Source organism: Labeo rohita, chromosome 21 (genome assembly GCF_022985175.1).
Source record: "Labeo rohita strain BAU-BD-2019 chromosome 21, IGBB_LRoh.1.0, whole genome shotgun sequence".
In the NCBI taxonomy this organism is placed as follows: Eukaryota; Metazoa; Chordata; class Actinopteri; order Cypriniformes; family Cyprinidae; genus Labeo; species Labeo rohita.
In genome coordinates this window covers 16,632,319-16,653,104 of record NC_066889.1, presented here as the reverse complement: position 1 = coordinate 16,653,104, position 20,786 = coordinate 16,632,319, and the positions used below count along the sequence as shown (strand labels likewise).

The following is a 20,786-nucleotide window of genomic DNA, read 5'->3' as shown; positions in this document are numbered from 1 at the left end:
CTGCATTGTGGGATTTAAACGTTTTATCAGAATATCTTTTTGTTATCTTATATATTGAGTGTGTTAAACTGTGAGGATGAGCAAAACAGTCTCTCTGAGCTCTGTTAGCAACTGTAAGTGGCAGCCTGCCATAGGATCTGTGTGCTCTATTAGCAACCATTACCTGATTATGGTTAAACAAGGGAGAGATCCACTCACCTGTGGCTTCTTGAATGTGTAATCACACACCTTGTAGTCCCAGCTGGTGTAAACAGTATTTCAGTTTCTCTGTAGCTTTGTTGTTGGTAGACAGGTAAAGGGTGTTAATGGTTAATGGTTTCTAAGCTGTTATTTAGACATAAGCTTCAGTTAAGCTTCAGTCTCCCTGCATCCTCCCCAGGGCGTGAAGTGTTTTCCCCTGCCTGGGGAAACATTTCCTCTCCCCTAGAAACACACATCATCATGAAGGGGTTGACTTATAGGGCTTTCCCATGTGACTCCTCTCCCCCGTCCTGTCATTTGTTTTCCTGACAGGGTCGGGCATTGATAAATGAAGGTGTGTGTGCTGCTATCTTTGCCCCGTGTCTTTGCAGCAACCTTTTATCTCACCCAATCACATGCACTCAGCATGGATACATACTCAAGGGCAATGGTTATCAACCTAGGGGGTTTCAAAAATGACTTAAAATAAGACAAAACAGGCATTCAAATAACATAAAACAACCAAAAGCACAAGCTGTTTTACTTTGAAGATCCAGGACTTGACAGTTTAAAAAAACCTAGGAAGTATGAGGTAGTCTGGTTTTTAGAATTTTTAGTGATTTCTAGACCTGGAAAGTCATGAAAATGTATAGTTTTATAACTTGATGGGCATTTGTATCAGGGGGTTTCCAGGATGAGAAAAATTTTGTAGTACAAAAATAAAACAATGCCAATATTACAAAATATAACATTAAAAAGTGTATAAATCACTAATTTTTCTAAAGAAACATTGTCCACCAGCAGGTAAAGTTACAGCGAGAGTCCGCATCTCTTGCATCCCCTGAGGCTTTTATAGACCCCCTAAAACGTGCGGTGAGTTTGGTGGGGGGTAATTGACAATGATTGGCTATAATTGGTTCATGCGATTAATCCCGCCTCTTGTGTTTGTGCACATTCCACATTCGCAAATCAGTTTGAATGAACAATATAACGCTGTTAATGGAAAGACTAATTTAAAAAAGTAAGTAAACAACTCACACACTTAGATATAACTTTGTTAAGTCAAAATATGATGGAGCAGTCCAATTTACGAACAAATGATTCTTATGAACTAATTCATTTTAGTGAGTTATAACTATACAGTTTAACTGGTGTGGTCTGATTCATAGACAAATGATTCTTACGAATCAGTTCTTTTTTACTAAATCAGAACCATACACTGGAAATTGGTATGGTCCGATTTACAAACAAATGATTCTTATGAACTAATTCATTTTAGTGAATCAAAACCATACAGTGCAATCAGTGTAGGCTGATTCATGGACAGATGATTCCTATGAATCAGTTCTTTTTACTACATCACGTGAGAGAGGCAATGCCTCCATCACGATATGATTGGATATGACTGGTTATGATCGGCTATGATTGGTTCATGCGATACACCCCGCCTCTTGTGTTTGTGCGTTCATGAATCAGTTTGAATAAACAATATAATGGCGTTAATGAGAAGATCATTTTAAAAAGTAAGTAAACAACTCACACACAGAATATAACTGTTATGTCAAAATAAGACTTAAAATGGCATAAAAGCATGATCTGTGGGACATTTAGTGAGTAATCAGCTTGGTGAAATTTAAAGTAAATCTCTGTGTCTGTGACCAATATTTACCAAGCTTTGATGACCGAAAGATTCAACAATAGTTAAAAGTTACTGCCTTAAATTATTATTTTTTTAATAAATTTAAAATGTTTAAAAAACACTAACATGATGAGATTCATACTTGGCTTTAATAAATAGAATATTGATCACATTGTTAATGTAAAAATATAAAATACAATTGTTATTTTTTCTTTCTTTCTGTAAGTAATGTTTATTTAACCAAGAAAATGTGACAATTTACATTTAACTTATTTCAGAACACCACCGCACACCACTGATTTGTATATATTTTATTAACATGCATTTTTGTATTTATACCATGCTCAAAAATATTTTTTAAAAATTCCTATTTTCAATCCATAAAATCCTGAACAACTTGAATAGTCATGGGCTGCAAATATTATCGTGAACATTAAGGAGCCTTTAAGTCAAAAAGATTGAGAACCACTGCTCAAGGGCACTGCCATTACACCCCAGTACAGTTATTTGCATCAATTATTCAAAGAATTAATAACTACAACCACTAAAAGCACAAGTTTAGCTTTATTCATGAATAATTTTGATCTTCTTGAATTATTAGTGTGATTTATCTTGGGTTACCTCTAATGAAGTCTCATCACAGTCACAAAAACAGCTAAATATGAACAATCAGACAGATAAAGTTCTTCTAATTTTAAAGGTCTTCAGGAACATCATTTTAAACTACCAGGTCTGAGTTAAGTAGAATGAACAGAAAGTCGTTGTACCCTTCTCACTTCTGGAACTCTATGGAGCACTCGATGTTCTCTGGACTCAAGCCGTCTTCGAAAGCGAAGAGAAAATACATCACCTTGCGGACTTTCGCCAGCTCGGCTATCCTCTCGCCAAACTCCTGGGCGTCAGCCTCATAGCATTGGATGAGATCGTCATCTGTGCTTTTCCAGAAAAGCCCGGTCGGTTCGAGGAGCTGGCGGGTCATGAGGTATGTGAGGTCGGGCGTCCAGAGCTGGGACGTGGCGATGATATTGAGCCGGCCGGGTGCGGATATGCGGATGTTCCAGCGGGTAAAATGCAGGGCCTGTTCGGTGAAGTCCAGGCGGAAGACGTGCTCGTTGGGCTTCAGTAAGCGCTCTCCGTCTTGCCGTTTCTGGCCTCGCTGCTCCAAAGACTGTACGCGCAGACGCATCATCTCCGTCAGCTGTACATCAGGGTTGAACGTCAGCTCGAGAGACATGTTCCCAATGAAGATGTTTTGAAACCTGACAGCTTAGAGCTTCTTCTATGTTTTTTTTTTTCTGTCTTGTCTGGCCGGATTAGGCTTGTTGTCCACCGTGTGACCTCGTCCTCGCTTTGCTGATGTCTGATGTGCTATGAGTGCCACAGTGAGACCTTGTGCTCTGAAACTGACTTATTTCACAGTGGGGGTTTCTGTTTAGATGTTTGTTGCTCTGGGCAACAGAAATGCTGGGCTCTCCAAGAGGGAATTCAAGACATCTGTGTTTGCTACATGTGTTTGTTTCACATTCACCTGTCGATAGAGTTTACTCACGACTGGCGAGCAGAACTGTGGGGCAACACGTCACCTGCAGTCAGCATCACATTGTGTACCTGAACCCAGATAATGGACCTGCTCCTTTTGGAACAATTACCACAGAGGTGTACTTGAAATCTAATCTCTGTTCTGTCCCGGAGGACTCGCTCGGAATGAAAGAGATGTAGTTGCTCTATACAGCATCCAATCACCCCTGTGTCCTACCCACAGCAGTCTTTAACATTCAGGGGTATGAGGATTTTTTGACCTGTATCTGCCTGCATTTATAAACTTTTAAATTGATAAGCAATGAGATGAACTTGATCCACTAAATTACACTAAATAACACTAAATAATAATGGAAAATCATTTGGTTGTGTACAATTGTATGCAGTTTTTGGTCTTTCATCGTTTTTTAAAGGAAAATGTCCTTTAAATGTAGTCAGTATTTTAATGATTTTATTAATATGTATTCATTTGTATCCATATTTCTGACTAAAATGACAAGAAATAAAATAAAAAATAATCATTTAAATCTCATAAAATATTCTTGTCAACAAAAATTACATTTAGTTGATGGTGTTGCGAAAAAATGAAAACGCAAATCAAAAAATTAGCACACTATTTTGTTATTTTTTTCTTTTTTATATATTACTTTACAGATTTGTGGCAGTATTATAGCCATTAAGAAATGTGCTAAAAACATACGTTCTTACACAGTACTTATGCAGACATGAGAGTGTTGATGTTGTTTCTAAAACTATTAAAAATAATGTTTGTTAATTTAATAAAATTGAAATAAAATAAAATATAAATGTTAAATGAAAACATTGAAGCATTTAACACGTTAAATTTGTGTTTAGCAACTAACTGCATTAAAATACGATTTTAAAGTACTAAAAAAGTTAAAGTACTAAAATTTCTAAAACTAAACAGCAGTAATTAAATAAAAATATAGCTACCATCAGCGATTAATGGCGTTCGAGTGCTTTATGGCATTTAAGCACATATGGAAAAAACAAATAAATTAGCAACCCTGTAACCACCTAAATCAATGATTTAAAAAAAGCATTTTTGTCTAATCAAGGTAATTTACCATAGATATATTATGTTTTTTAACGTTTATGACTGTTATAGCACCAGCTGTGGTCTGATCTGTTTAAAACTTTGCCTGCTTGTTTAGAATCACCTGCCGCATGTGCTCATCAGATTTCATGATGTTTTGAGTTTTCCTTTAGGCTTTATAGGATTTTGGGTAAATTTGGACAGGCCCCTTTTGTAAGTGACCCTGTTATAGCTTCCCAAAGGGTAAATTTTTTGATAATTATTGACCTAGAGAGTCCAGAGAATTGTACTGCAGTGTTTTTTTTTTCCAGAATTGAGCAAAAACCTCAGACTAACTTCGCAAATGTAGGTTTTTTACATCTTCTCAATTATTTAACGAACGACTTGATTGACAGCAGTGGCTCTAGAGGCAAAGTTGTCCAGAATGAGGACTTCTATCATATGATATGAATATCGCGGTATATGCGATATTGCCCCCCCCAGTGGCCAATTTCTTTGGGGCTGTGAGTCAAGCAGGCCCACCGAATTTTGTTCCAATTGACCTCCATTAACCTTGTCTAACAGATGCTCAAATTTCATCGGCCAATGGCGGCCATGCTTTTTGAAATACGCAATCTGTGATTACGTACTTTTGATTGCTGCAGCACCCCCTTAAGGCTGATTGGGGCGAGCCTTGGTGACATTTTCGGTGGTGTGAGTACTACCGTCCCACCAAGTTTCAAGTCTTTTCGACTTATGGTTTGGTCTGCACAATCAGTTTTACGTGGAGATTGCTGATACTCGGCCATTTTAACAATTACAATAGGGTTTCAGCGCTATGCGCTTGAACCCCTAAAAACCTAGCAAAAATAACAAAAGCAAAAACTTTAAGAAAAAGTCCATTTCCAGAACAAAAATTTACAGGTAATATACTCACCCCCTTGTCATCCAAGATGTTCATGTCTTTTTTTTCTTCAGTCATAAAGAAATTGTATTTTTTGAGGAAAACATTTCAGCATTTTTCTCCATATAGTGGACTACTATGGTGCCCCGAGTTTGAACTTCCAAAATGCAGTTCAAATGCGACTTTAAACGATCCCAAATGCGGTTGTAAACAATCTCATCCGAGGAAGAAGGGTCTTATCTAGCGAAACGATCGGTTATTTTCATAAAAATGGTACAATTTATATACTTTTTAATGTCAAACACTCGTCTTGTCTTACTCTGCCTGAACACTGTTTTTTTTCCGACAGTTAGGGTATGTCGAAAAACTCCTATCTGATGTTCTCCCTCAATTTCAAAATCATCCTACATCGCTGTTTTACCTTATTTGTTAAGGGTGTTTGATCTTCTTTGCATGTTCACTTTGCAAAGACTGGGTCGGTACTTCTGCAGTGATGTAGGATGATTTTGAAATAATTTCTGAAGTCGAAGGAGAAAATACGATTGGAGTTTTTCTACATACCCTAAATGTCTTGAGCCAGAATACACAGAGGGGATGGGCAAGATGAGCGTTTGACATGAAAAAGTATTTAAATTGTATTTTTTTAATGAAAATAACCCATCGTTTCGCTAGATAAGAACCTTCTTCCTCAGATTGGATCGTTTACAACCGCATTTGGGATCATTTGAAGACGCATTTAAACTGCATTGTAGAAATTCAGATTCAGGGCACCATATCAGTCCATTATATGGAGAAAAATCCTGAAATGTTTTCCTCAAAAAACATAATTTCTTTACGACTGAAGAAAGAAAGACACGAACATCTTGGATGACAAGGGGGTTAGTACATTATCTGTAAAGTTTTTGTTCTGGAAATGGACTTCTCCTTTAAAATTAAAATGAAAACAGGAAACCTTATTTAAAATAATAATGAATACTATAATACTGTATAAATAATAACCCTGAATATGATTTGTCACCACTTTATTAAACGCCACATGTCACTTTTGTCTCTTTCTAGGTTATCCCAGACTGGAAAGAGCAGGAATGGGATCCGGAGAAGGTAGACTCTTATGCAGGAATATTTCACTTCCGCTTCTGGCGGTTTGGGGAATGGGTGGATGTGGTGATCGATGACCGTCTCCCCACAGTGGATAACCAGCTGGTGTACTGCCATTCAAACGATAGCAACGAGTTCTGGAGTGCCCTTGTGGAAAAAGCCTATGCCAAGTAAGCCGCGCAGGAAAAATTCAGAGTACTATACAGTGATTAACATTCAAGTAGTGTGATGACATAGTGATGCTAAATTGTTTCTCAATACCAATCAAGAGTTTATGGCTGCTATGAGGCCCTGGATGGTGGAAACACGGCCGATGCCCTGGTGGACTTTACTGGCGGCGTGTCAGAACCCATGGACCTTCTGGAGGGCCAGTTTGCTCAGGATGAAGTTGCCAGAAATCAGCTTTTTGAGAGAGTGCTCAAGGTCCATAATCGAGATGGCCTTATCAGCTGCTCTATCAGGGTAAGAAAGATTATTTTATTTTTAATTTTATTAAATATTTTTTATGATTTATTTTACTTTATTTTAATATATTTTAGTACAGTATACTTTATGTTTTATATTTATATTTATTCCTGTTTATACATTGTAAAAGCACATATTGTACATGTTATTGATCGGCATTTGTCTCACGTCTGTCAAGATTTGTATTCAAACACTCATCTATTAATCCAGCCATCCATCATTTTTTTCTGCCTTCATTTATTTTCTCTCATAAGAGTGTGCTTTCCCAGACTCAAAGCAATCTTTGATTGTGTGTGACTTGCTTATCAATGGTGTGTGAAACCTTTCATCCATGGAAAAAAAAAACTACATTTTTGAATATCTTCATAGCTGGGATTTTTTTTTTCCTCCCTGGAATATTAAATAAAATACCTCTCAATACATCAGTCTGCTAAGAGGACTCCATTGAGTGTTAAGCAACATTTAGAAATTCATTTGAACAGCATCTTCTGATGTGCCAGACAGGTCTGTGATGTAAGCAGGTTGTCTGGGGATCGTAACAGAAACAGCTTTATCAGGTTTCACCATAATTTCAGAGCTTTTGTTCAAATGTCGAGGATAAAATGAAACTGATTTACAAATGTTCTGTTAGATACTCAACAAAGTTCTTTCATGTCCAAGTCCAATCATTCTCTGTCTGTCCTTATAACCTAGTCTCAATTATGTCGACATAATAATTCATGTCACAGAGCCTACACGCCTATGCATATTGTGAGCTTCATTTGCGCAGCAAGCCCTCTGCTCATTGGAGTGTGATAAATGGGCGTGGCTTGTCTCCTACTGATTAACATCACCATATTTCACTGTAGCATGAAATAACGGCCCATGTTTTCATAATCGATAATTCACAGACAGCACATGTGCTTGCATTCTAATCAGGGATGAAGATGCTTATGCTTTTGGAGTTCAGCAAACTAACTGAAATTTGACCTTCTGTGTACAGGCAACTACAGTAGAGGACATGGAGGCGAGACTGGACTGTGGGTTAGTGAAAGGCCACGCCTACGCGGTGACGGACGTTCGCAAGGTCCGTCTGGGACATGGCCTGCTGGCGTATTTCAAGTCAGAAAAGCTACACATGATTCGCATGAGGAACCCCTGGGGGGAAAAGGAGTGGAGTGGACCTTGGAGCGATAGGTGAGACTGCCCCCTCCTGGATTGGAGGACTTGTCAAATCCTGTTCCTGGATGGCCAACGTCCTGTGGATTTTAGCTCCAACACACTTGCCTAAAGTTTCTAGTGAGTCTATAATATATTAGGTCAAGAAGGGTTTGGCTGACAAAAAAGTTTGGGAATAACTAAAAAGAAACAGAATTACTTTTTTACATTTATGAAAGGGCATGATAAGAGAGATGAGAGGTAAAGCCTTGTTCAGACTGTCAGTCCGAATCTGATTTTTGTACACATCCATTTGAAATCTAATCATATTTAGCAAGTGTAGACGGCAAAAAATGGCACTAAATATGATTTTATTCGACCTGCACTTCCCAAAAACAAACACATTGTTTCTGCAACAACTGTAAATATGTTTCCTACAGCAATTTATGATATATTTATAGTTTTAAACGGTTTGTTCACCCAAAAATGAAAATTAGCCCATTATTTACTCATCCTCCAGGCATCCTAGGTATATATGACTTCCTTCTTTCAGACGAATCCAATCAGTTATATGAAAAATTATCCTGGCTCTTCTAAGCTCTATCATGGCAATAAGTGGGTGTTTCTCTTCAACAGTCCAAAATAAGTCCAATAAAGTGCATCCGTCCATAATAAAAGTGCCTCACATGGCTCCAGGGGGTGAATAAAGGTCTCCTGCAGTGATGTTGGTTTTCACGAGACTTACAGGTGTAACGTCAACGTATTACGTCATCCGCCCGGAGTGGCTTCTGTGTACAACTGTTAGCGCAAACTAGATTAAAGTGATTATTACGTTTTAGATGGATATGTTTCCTACAAAAATGCATCAGTTCGCTACAGGAGGCCATTATTCACCCCCTGGAGCCGTGTGAGGCATTTTTTTATCGGGGGTGGATGTACTTTTTTGGGCTTGTTTTGGACTGTTGAAGAGAAACACCCACATATTACCATAATAGTGCCAGGATAATTTTTAGTGTAACTCTGATTGGATTCGTCTGAAAGAAGGAAGTCATATACACCTAGGATGCCTGGAGGGTGAGTGAAGGGGCTAATTTTCATTTTTGGGTGAACTATCCCTTTAAGTGGCAAAAAATCTCAGAGCGGTCACACTGTATCAGATTTTTAGAAATGTCTTTTGAATCAGTGATTGCACAAACAAGGCTGTGTTTTTGCAAAGTGCAGGTTGAGCTAAAAATGACAATATACTGCAAGTCAGCACAGTTTACACATCTCTTTAAAGGGAACACTGGCTATTAAGACTTGTATGGCTTAATGTAACATAAATGATGTCTCTTACTGAAATATGTAGTGAAAAACCCATGAAATGTTATTTAAAGTGGTCATGACATGAGAAATCAAATTTGCCTTGCTCTTTTGGCATTTAAGAGGACTTACGCCATTAAAGTTTCATAGCTTTCAATGCCCTCCTCATTATAAACAAAACGTTTATTTAATCAAGCTCCAAAAACGGCTTGTTTGGATCTGAGGTGACAGGGCGACGTCACCAGTGCACAAAAACATTTGCATAAACACTGCCTCCATAGCAAGACAATGACGAATAGTCATCTTCTCACCACAGGACCCGCCCACTGGCCTTCTGTCACTTAACGGCCAACAAGCTGTATGCGAGTGTTGCGTCATTTCAAAAGCAAATAGAATATAGTATACAGATGCGTGTTCGCATCAGTCCACACACTTGAGTCTGTCATCAGTAGGACAAATGAAGCGAAAGAACGTTCACTTTGACGCGTTTTGTGTAAAAAGCTCGTTCACGTCTTTGTACAGATATCAGAAGGATCCCAGTGTAAGGAGCAAGTTTATTTTTAATGGCATCCTGGAGCGTGTCAGAGTATTGTTTGGACTTCAGAGCATGTTGTTTTGTAAACAAGGCACAGTGTCATGGAGAGTTCACGAAGAAACATTTGTTGAAAGATGAAGCAGTACTAGATCTGACTGCAGCTGCATCACAAACTGTAAGTAAATAATTTCATAATGCTTTGTCTGGAAATGACCTTTTTTTTTTATCATGTTGTTAAAATAGCTTGCCGATTACCGATACTGTTTTCTATGCAATGATTACTGAGAAGCCTTAAAGGACCTCCCCCTCAAAAACAAGTAGTTTCTGACAAAGGGTCAGAATGAGGGATGAAAATAATTAAATTTCCACTTTTTGTGTGTGTGCAAAAAAACATTATTAACCTAAGTAAACATCAAGGAACATATTCAAATAATTTTAAAAAATCCATGTCATGACCCCTTTAAAAAATAGTTTTATACATATTTTGGACTATGGAGGGCGCCATTATTTTGATGCTGTGAAATGTTGCATTCGGTGAGATACTACTGTTGCCTGCTGCTATTCTTACCACAGCACAACTCAAAATAAGCAACTCAGAAAATAAAATACTGATACGATGACCACCGCTTCTGAAATACCGTACATGTGGCAGTGGATATAAGCATAGGCTTAAACCAAATGCCATAAGCAACAATTTTTTCCCCACATAGAGTCTAAACGCCCAGATATCGAGTGAAATCCATGCTGAGAAACTCTTTTAGTGGCTGCCACGTCATGACAAGCATCAGCATGTTGATAGCAACATCCTGTCAAGATGGCATCTAGCGTTTCTTGTCTCTTCCGTTTGTAAGCTCTTTCAGTAGCTGTGCTCTAAAGTGGAGAGAACAAAGACACTGGCCTTTAGGAAGTTTAATTCAGGCACAGGCATCTTCCCATTCTTTTCTCCTGTTTTTATTGCTGAGAAAAAGGAGTGAACACTTACATCGCTTCTCTTGTTGCCCTTCAGCTGAAAATTGCAACCAAAAGCCACACAATGTGGCATCGCATAAGTATTTTTTTTCGAGTTGTGTTGCGGTAAAAATAGCAACAGGTAACCACTGTAGCTCACAGAGTGCAACCATTGTATGTCATCAAAAAAATGGTGCCACCATAGTCCAAAATATGTATAAAATAATGTGGATTTTTTAAATAACATAAATTCATGGGTTTTCTACTAAATATTTTAGTAAGAGACATTGTTTACATTATATTAAGCCATACAAGTCTTAATACTCAGGTTCCCTTTCAATTTTGAGACTGGCGGAGATATGGAATAAAACCGCATTTTTTCGGTGTGGGCATAGTAACGTAACTTAATTGCCATAGATTGTCAGTCGTTTAGAGTCGAATACACAATTATTCAAATTTGGACGTTTTTGTACAAAAATCAATTTGGACTGACAGCCTTAGTTGCAAGCCAGACTCAAACCCAGATTTCCCAAATGAGCACCAAAACTCAGTGTGTCAGAGCACTTACTATATGACATGGCATTGTAATCAGCACACCTTCCCAACACTGAATTCTATGTAATCTCTACAAAAACAGAGTGCAAGCACATACAGAAATGATTTGTCCTTTTGCCTTCTCTAGCTTCCTGCAGTGTAGTGCTATACATCCTCAGAGACTAGAGAAAACCATTTCTCTCCTTCCTCTTGAGATGATTTCAGTATAAATAACACACAGCCGAAGTGTCTATTCTTATCGCTGACTGGTGTGAAATTGAGATATCAAGCTAGGCAGGCTGGTATAAAATAGGAAGCTGCTGTGATTGAAGCACAGAGGTCTGAGGGTGTTTAGACATCCACCTCCTTTCATTTAAATAACTGTGCTCTTGTTTGATGACACCTACCCTAAATATCCACCACTGCAGGGAGCAACGTAATATTAAAATGGGACTGTAATTGCAGAGAGGAAAATCTTGACAATCCTTCTCATCAGTCTTTGTTCAAGTGCTACAACAGGCAGGGTTATATTGGCCTCTGAATTATTTACTGGCCAGCCAGAAGACTCTTATTGAGGTGGAAGCAATCTTTCTTCATATTTCTGCTTAATGAATTATTTATTCTGGGCTTGATTAGAAATATCATATTTGGAGAAGTGCACTGTTTCTTTCACAAAATTCTAGGACATCTTAGTTGATAGTTATGGATTCAGGCTGTTGTCAGTGAGTATACTCATGTGTGAATGTTTATTTCTCAGTCTGATGTACGATGAGTAATCACTGCTCTGTTTTGTAGCTCAGAAGAGTGGAAGAAAGTGAGCAAGAGTGAGAGAGAGAAACTGGGCGTCACTGTTCAAGATGATGGAGAGTTTTGGTGAGGCTCGCTCTAGTCTTACCCTCTAGATCAGTCTAGATCATAGTATCTTATTAGATGGGTTCCAAAAAGTCTGAGACCACTAGTAAAAATTGCATTTCTCATTATAATTTATATAGTAGCACTATGCAATAACTCAAAATCCAAACCCATTAAAGAATTAGGTATCATGAACTAATAATAAACAACACTTTCTACACAGTTTATTAATCTAGGTATTATTATATTATATTATATTATATTGAGTGCTATCAAAATTAGATACATTTTAGTTAAAGTTAAAAAAAGTTAAAAATATTTAACGCAGGGGCTGGGCTAAGGTTGTCCACCCCACTCACAACTGCTGTTTCTGTCTCTTTTTTCTTGACAAGAATTGTGTGCAGAATGCAGAATTTCATTACAACTATATATATATAATTTCATATTTAAGAGTGAATGAAACTACGAGCATGCATGTCAGATCTGCGTCACATTCAGCAGCGGCAGCTCTTAAAGTAATAGCAGCCAAATAAGCTAATAACCCAGCTGCTGTGATACCTGTTAATCACAGAACCTAAAAAAGAGGATATCAATAACTTTTGTAGCTTTAAGGATTCATCTATATTTAATTAAAGCAATAAGCCCCAAAAAGCTGTGGTTTGCAGTGAATTTATAACAGCTAAGGGGCTGTTGTAAATTCACTGTAAACCACTGCTTTGCAGGGCTTATTGCTTTTATAAAATGGTTATTTCATATACGTAGTAATTTTTCACAAAATAAAACAGAGCAAATAAAGTGTAATGATATTAATAAAAACAATATTCTTCCACCAAACAATGTAGTTCCTCAGAAACGGTTGTGGTTGCAACAAAGTGGTTGCCGAGCAACACACAAAAGTAAACAAAGGTGTATGTTTGTAGAGGAATTTACAACAGCTTTGAACGTGGCTCAACCAATCAGAATCAAGGAACGGAACTATCCGTTTTATAATTAGTATTTAGTGTTTGATAACTTTATTCGGTTTCTGTGTATTTCCTACTTGCTGAAGGGCACAGGTAAATAATGGGTTTATGTGAAGGTTGTTAAAGTTCACTTAAATTAGAAATTGTTATTTTTTAAAGTTAATAAATGTTAAAATTTATAATTAATCTCAATTATACTATAATGTTGAATGGCTATAGTCAGTTGTTAAATGTTAGGAAAAAAGAACAATTTCCTAGAGACATCAGTAATATTACTATCAGTGACACTTGCTTCAGTCATAAAAAAAAAATTAACAAATATAAAAAATATACTGTCTTTATGCTGTTTCTACATTAATTTGAAGATTGAATATGAAATTATTGCATTATAAAAGTATATTTGAAAACTTCAATGTTAGGTGGATAGCGATTTATTTCAGAAAAAAAAAGTGTGATTATTTAGTTATTTTTTTAATCAACTGACAGCACGTATTATTATATTATATTATATTATATTATATTATATTATATTATATTATATTATATTATATTATATTATATTATATTATATTATATTATATTAGTTAATACAAATTTTGCACTTAATTTGCACTGTGAATAAATCTAAATCATTAATCTAAAACCATTAACATTGGGTACTCCATTATGTATGATGGACTAACAATTATTAACAATATTTTACATGTATTAATCTAGATTAATGTTAATTTATTTATAAAAATATAATGTTCCTAGATTGTAAATCTAGGTTAATGTCAGTTAGGAAATGTACAGTAATGCTAATTGACCCTTCACCGGAAGTTTGTTTGACAGGCAATCTGACCAATCATAACGCTGAATCTGCCGTTTTGTCTGACAAACAAGCCAGACAAGAGAGTAGAGTAACTTGAAAATGGTGTGGATTGATGTCTTTTCGCGGTTGAAACAAGATACTTTCTGATGTTCATTCAAGTTTATTTCGTGCTATAACTAGTGGAAGAGATGATCGGTTGACGTGCCGCTTAAACTGAGGCGCAACAGCGATCTGTCACAACACATTAAAGAGCCACAAAATGGTATTTATTGTTTGAATTTCTTACAAAATGCTGAGAGTTTTTCATACCACAAAGTAACCTGATTTATGTCTGTCAGAAGGGTTAATTACAACACCTCCTAATGATAGCAATGTATTAGTATATGTGGAAATTAACATTACACTATATTAGTTATATTAGTAAATATTGTAAAAAATGCTTCTTATTGTTAGTTCATGATGTCTAATACATCACTAATACATGACTAATGTTAACAAAGTGAACCGTTTTGTAAAGTATTACCTTTAAGAGTTAAATTGTTAAAAAAACTGAGTAAAAAGTAGATCAACTGAACAAAAAAACATCAAGTTGAGAGGATCTTAGTGTTTGTTTTTACCCTATTTTGCTATAAATTTAGTTTATTTCTATGTTTAAATCCGATTTTATCCCAGAATCTCATATTTTATGCTGTTGTACCCCACTGCATCTGATAAACACCTCAATTCTCCATTTATCATAAAGTTCTGTTCCCCCACTGGCTTCACCAGGATGAACTTTGAGGATTTCTGTCATTACTTCACCGACCTGATCCTGTGTCGACTGATAAACACATCTTACTTGAGCATTCATAAGACCTGGGAGGAGGAGGTGATGAGGGGCTCCTGGATTCGCCGAGACGACCCGCTCCGCAACCGAGCCGGAGGCTGCATTAACCATAAAACCACATTTCTGCAAAACCCACAGGTCAGTGTGTCTGTGTGCATTTGCCTTTTTAAAATGTTGTGCTTGTCCTGCAGGCATTTGATGCTCTGGGCCTTCATTGGAGTGAGCTCAATGCATATTTCCGCCCACAGTATGTTTTTGATGTAAGAAAAGTGGAAGACGAGGTGCTGATCTGCCTGCAGCAAAAGGAGCGCAGAGCTACTCCCAAGGAGGGAAAAGGCGAGAACCTGGCAATTGGATTTGACATCCATAGGGTACAGAATTATGTTATTACATTTCAACACAATACAAACCTTACGTCTGCTTGCTGAATCTAGTATAAGAGACTAAAGCCAATGATAGAAGAGCTAAAAAATTTAACAGGTACAGGTTCCTGTCAGTCAATGTTCCTGTCTTCTTTTCCACCACCAGGTGGAGTTGAATAGGAAGTACAGAATGCACTCAGCCCAGCAGAAGGTCGCAGGGTCGATCTACATCAACTCTCGCTGCGTCTTTCTGAGAAAAGAGCTAAAGGAGGGGCGTTACGTCATCATCCCCACAACCTTCGACCCAGGTCAACAAGGAGAGTTCCTGCTCAGAGTCTTCACTGATGTGCCTTCAGACTGCAAGTAAATTAGCTTCCAGAAAAGAATAAACCAACCTTGTTGCTTATTAGCATGCATATTATATATTATATGCACATAATAATGCCTTATTCTGCAAGACTATATTCTAGATCCCTTGACCCTTCCCATACCTAAACATAACTAGTACAACAGCTACCTTATTATCAATAAGCAGCAAATTAGGAGTTAACTGATGGAAAACCTACCAGTTAATAGTGAATAGTAAATCTAAAGTCTTACCTTAAGTATGTAATTATTAATTTGAATTAGCTTTTTTATTTATTATTATTTTAAAATTTTTGTTCAAGTTTAAAGGAATAGTTCACTTACAGAACAAAAATTTACAGATAATTTACTCACCCCTTTGTTATCCAAGATGTTCATGTCTTTCTTTCTTCAGTCGATAAGAAATTATGTTTCTTGAGGGAAAACATTTCAGGATTTTTTTTTCGTATAGTGGACTTAAATGGTGCCCCCGAGTTTGAACTTCCAAAATGCAGTTTAAGTGCAGCTTCAGATGGCTCTAAACAATCCCAGCCGGGGAAGAAGGGTCTTATGTAGCAAAACGATTGGTCATTTTCAAAACAAATTGACCATTTATGTCATTTTTAACCTCAAACGCTTGTCGCTTAAACTGCATTTTGGAAGTTCAAACTTGGGGGCACCACTGAAGTCCACTATATGAAAAAAAATTCTTAATTTTGTTATTTGGTCATTTTTATTCTTTCATGTTTTTTTTGTTTGTTTCTATTGTTTATTTCTATTAATTACCTTATATACTCTAATAGTATTTATTAATGATTTTTTAATTAGCTTTTTTATATTTTCATTTAAATTTTAGCTCAAGTTTAAGTAATTTTGTTATTTGTAGGGCTGCTGCCTAATAGTCAACTAACCGTTAGTTGGCGAGAAGAGGCTTGGTCAACCAAAATTTTATTAGTCACTTAGTTGCAGAAAAATAAAATTCACGCATTTCCGAAGATCGTTAAAGCCTGGTGTATGTGATAGTATAGCACATCAGGCAGGACGCTCACCTATCATTCATCAACCTCAAATATGGCTTTCATCTGAAAGATGTATGTAGTAGCAACTTTGCATAGCCTCTCAATCTAATGTTACACTAGAAAAATCTGGTGTGCTATTCAAGTGTCTGTGCTGAGTGTGAAAGCTGAAGAGAAGCACGCTTACTTCAAGGCGGAGGCGCTGGTGCTCCTAAAATAGTCATTTTTGTTCGTACAGAAAAAAGTAATGCATCTTTTGAAACTATAAAGACTCTACAGAATAATAACAAAATGTTGCGCTTTTGTAAAATAATTCAAGCAAACAGGAGTGAAATGTCTACTTAGAAAACAAATATTCTCAGATTATGTAATCTATATGAAACATGCATACAGGTGCATCCGCTACTACGGAGATGACGAGTCAGTGTCAGCGGCTTCATCTCTTAAAACGAAAAAAAAAAAAAAACACTAGTTTACCAATAAATTATTAATATGTAAATGCAGTCCCCTTGCTGTCTTTCCCTGACACATTCATAATCATTGTATCTGCCGATGCGCTGTGGCAAGGTTTTTTTGTGTGTGCTTAAACATTTATTAGGCTATGTAGGCAATTAAAGGCTCATTATTATGATTTATATGGTTTATTAATAAACGTGCGACTATAGTCGACTAATGCTTAAAATAAATGACTACAAGTCGACCAGAAAAATCTTTAGTAAGGGACAACCGTAGTTATTTGGTCATTGCCTACCTTATATACCAGCGTTTCCCCTACCATTATATTAGGGGGGGCGCCACGCCCCCCAACGGCACCCCCCGCCCCCCTTGAAGGTCAAGTTAATTTTATTTATTTTATTTTCAATATATGTTGATATTTTATTTTAATGTTTTAGCTGTTCACTTAACAAAATTGATTTTTAGTATTTTTAGATTTCATTTTTGTTAACAGTAACCTGGCTGATATTATTCCTTCTTGTGTTTCCTTAGAGAATTAACTCTGGACGAGCCTCCTCAGACATGCTGGACTGGGATGTGCGGTTACCCTCAGCTGGTCACCCAGGTGCATGTGTTAAGTGCCGAAGGCCTGCAGGGCCAAGATGCCAATGGAGGTATGTCTACTATTTTCATATACATAATAGATATATAGCAGTGTGTGTTAACAGACAAAAATCAATGGCTGAAGATCAACACTATTAATCTAACTTGATTAAAAGTTTCATTTATGATTTCTCCTTTTAAAAATGTGCATAGTTCTTTAATCTGTGGTCATGTACACTTTTAAAGAATAGCTCACCCAAAAAGGCAGGTTTTCTGTCTTCACTGACTGTAGTAAATGATTTTTGATTCAGTCGCTTATGCTGTTTGATAAGTCTAGGGTTTTTACATATAGAAATCTCTTTGACCGCACACAGAGCTACACTGCTTGATCTCCCACAAGACACGATCTGACTTCTGCACAGGAGGTACTGATTTTTAGCAGCCACTAGCATCTAAATGTATAATGTAGATTATTCTGAATTCTAAAACGTGTCAAAAACTGCTACACTGTATCTTGTTTGTTTGTAGCACCGAATAGTAAAAGTCATGCAAAATGAAGACATGTTTTTAGTGTGACTAGCTTTACTTTGTGTACTTCCAGTGTCTTTAGTTCCCTATTGTCAGTTTGTGCATTTGACCTTTGTTTAGGTGTTACAAATGGTTCTACAATTGCATTTATGTTCTTAGTGACACTTTCTTACCAAAGTGAATTATGATAGTAATATAGTCCACCAAGATGAAATCCACATCAATTATGTTAATTATAGTTATGATAGTGAGTTGCTAATGAGAAGTTGAGTGAATGTGGAGCTTGTTGGTTTTTATAAAGCTGCTGGTTTGATATCAGAGTTCAGTTTGTTTGGTTGTTCAGAGAAAACTGCCATTTTCTCCTCCTGAGTTGTTACCTAGCTACAGTGGTAAACAGGTGATATACACAGTGATGAAGTAAACATACAGTAATGATGGGAGAACTGAGTGAAACTGAACTCCGTTTTTTTTTTTTTTTGTTTTTGTTTTAATCTCCTCTCTGACTGTTTTGAATGTGTTTGCATTGTATTCGTTTCTTTATGATTCACAAAAAAGCAATTTTGTCAGTAATTGTTCTGTAGTATAAAATAAATGTATTCTAAAACAAAAATATACATTGCCGTCCAAAGGTCTAGGATCAGTAAGATGTTTAATGTTTTTTAAAGAAGTCTTTCTGCTCATCAAGGTTGTGTTTATTTGATTAAAATTCAGAAAAAAAACAGTAATATTGTGAAATATTATTGCAAATTAAAATAGTGGTTTTCTATTTTAATGTGCTTTAAAATAGAATTTATTTCTGTGATGCAAAGCTGAATTTTCAGCATTATTACTCCAGTCTTCAGTGTCACATAATCCTTCAGAAATCATTCTAATATGCTAATTTATTATCAGTGTTCTGCTTTATATATATATATATATATATATATATATAAAGTGATCGTAAAGACTTATATTTTTAGAAAAGTTTTCTATTTCAGATGTTATTTTTAACTTTTTATTCATCAAAGAATTGTAAAAAAAAAAAAAAAAAAAAAGGATTACAGGTACAAAAAAATATTAAGCAGCACATCTGTTTCCAACATTAATAACGAATCAGCATATTAGAATAATTTCTGAAGGATCATGTGACATTGAAAACTGGAGTGATGGCTGATGAAAATTCAGCTTTGCATAACAAAAATAAATTATATTTTGTTATTTTATTATATGTTTTTATTTCTGTTATTTTAACTTGCAATATTTCATAATCTTCTTTTTGTTCTGTATTTTTCATCAAATAAATTAAACTTAACATTAAAAATCTTACTGATCCCAAACATTTGAATGGCAGTGTATGGCAAATAAAAATATTAGTATAAGCATCGATATGTACACTACTGTTCAAACTTAAAAAAAATAATCATCATCAAAGTATTCTGAAAAAAAAAAAAAAAAAAAATATATATATATATATATATATATATATATATTTTAATTTCCACCAAAAATAAAAGCATCACAACTGATTTCAACATTGATGATAATAATATTACTAATACTAATACTACTACTAATAATAATGAACGTTTCTCAAGCACCATTTTAGCATATTAGAATATTTTCTGAGAGATCATGTGACACTGAAGACTGGAGTAATGATGCTGAAAATTTAGCTTTGCCATCACAGAAATAAATTACATTTTATAAATATATTTAAATGCAAAACAGTTATTTTAAATTGTAATAATAGTTAACAATATTACTGCTTTTATAGTGTTTAAATGCAACCTTGGGTAACAAAATTACTAAAATATTTTTGCACCGTGTCATTGGTAGAGGCAGCAGATTCATTCTTCAAATGCTGTCATAGAAAGTGTGTCGCTGACTCGTGTCTTTTTTTCTTTAGCCTCTGACCCATATGTGATCATCACCTGTGAGGGAGAGAAGGTTCGCTCCCCTGTACACAAAGACACACGCTGCCCTAATTTCGACGTAAAAGGAATATTCTACCGCAAAAAGCCAAAGGAAGGCATTCACATCGAGGTGAGTTGGAAGTATGTAATTACATCTCTTCCTCCTTCAGTCCTTTTCACTGCTACAGATCTCCACCTCTATACACTGATCTGTTCCTCTCACCTTTTTTCTGCTTTTCTTCTCTTATTTTTCCCGCTTAACCCCCGTCTGACTTCTCCATGGCGAAATCAGATCTACAATAAGAATGTGATTGTTGACACCTTCCTGGGTCAGGTGACCCTCTTTAGTGACCCTAACGACCGCCAAGAGCAGCACACGGTCTACCTTAAAGACAAGGGTATTCGGCAAGATAACAACCTTCCAGGCACGCTGACTGTACGTGTGATCACCTGCACCACTTTAACCAACATCTGATTGGAAACTAAACGCAGTCTCATGCATCCCGCCACCTCACTCTTTCTGCTTGGGTTCCTCATTCACCCACAATGCCTTTAGCCCGCATCATTTTCTGCTGATTTTTTTCAGTGAATGGTTAGTTGATCCTAAAGAAGTGTAAGTTTTGTTACTATTTACTCACCCTAATGGCATTCCGAACCTTTTGCTGTTATTTTTCAGATCATCCATTAAGCTCTTAAAGGGATAGTTTACCCAAAAATGAAAATTCTGTCATTAGTTATTCTCCCTCATGTTGTTTCAAACCTGTAAGACGTCTTCGTTTTTGATGAAGTCCATGCACTTTCTGACCCTGCATAGACAGCAACGCAACTAACACG

The 20,786-nt window shown here is 36.2% G+C and overlaps 2 protein-coding genes across 2 annotated transcripts in view; one reads left to right on the top strand and one right to left on the bottom strand.

The window, feature by feature from the left end:
- Nucleotides 1-20,786, top strand: part of capn5b (calpain 5b) — a 36,547-nt gene extending 15,761 nt beyond the window's left edge. Inside the window, exons 4-14 of the mRNA XM_051093284.1 lie at nucleotides 6,358-6,566; nucleotides 6,666-6,858; nucleotides 7,844-8,037; nucleotides 12,113-12,190; nucleotides 14,714-14,909; nucleotides 15,020-15,142; nucleotides 15,300-15,496; nucleotides 17,482-17,603; nucleotides 17,907-17,957; nucleotides 19,946-20,082; nucleotides 20,245-20,786. Coding sequence (XP_050949241.1) covers nucleotides 6,358-6,566; nucleotides 6,666-6,858; nucleotides 7,844-8,037; nucleotides 12,113-12,190; nucleotides 14,714-14,909; nucleotides 15,020-15,142; nucleotides 15,300-15,496; nucleotides 17,482-17,603; nucleotides 17,907-17,957; nucleotides 19,946-20,082; nucleotides 20,245-20,427 — 1,683 coding nt within the window. The 3' untranslated portion in view covers nucleotides 20,428-20,786. The remainder of the gene's footprint in view (nucleotides 1-6,357; nucleotides 6,567-6,665; nucleotides 6,859-7,843; nucleotides 8,038-12,112; nucleotides 12,191-14,713; nucleotides 14,910-15,019; nucleotides 15,143-15,299; nucleotides 15,497-17,481; nucleotides 17,604-17,906; nucleotides 17,958-19,945; nucleotides 20,083-20,244) is intronic.
- ompb (olfactory marker protein b) lies at nucleotides 2,070-3,228 on the bottom strand. Its single transcript, XM_051093287.1, has one exon. The coding sequence runs from the start codon at nucleotides 3,051-3,053 to the stop codon at nucleotides 2,592-2,594; it is 462 nt and encodes a 153-aa protein (XP_050949244.1). The 5' UTR covers nucleotides 3,054-3,228; the 3' UTR covers nucleotides 2,070-2,591.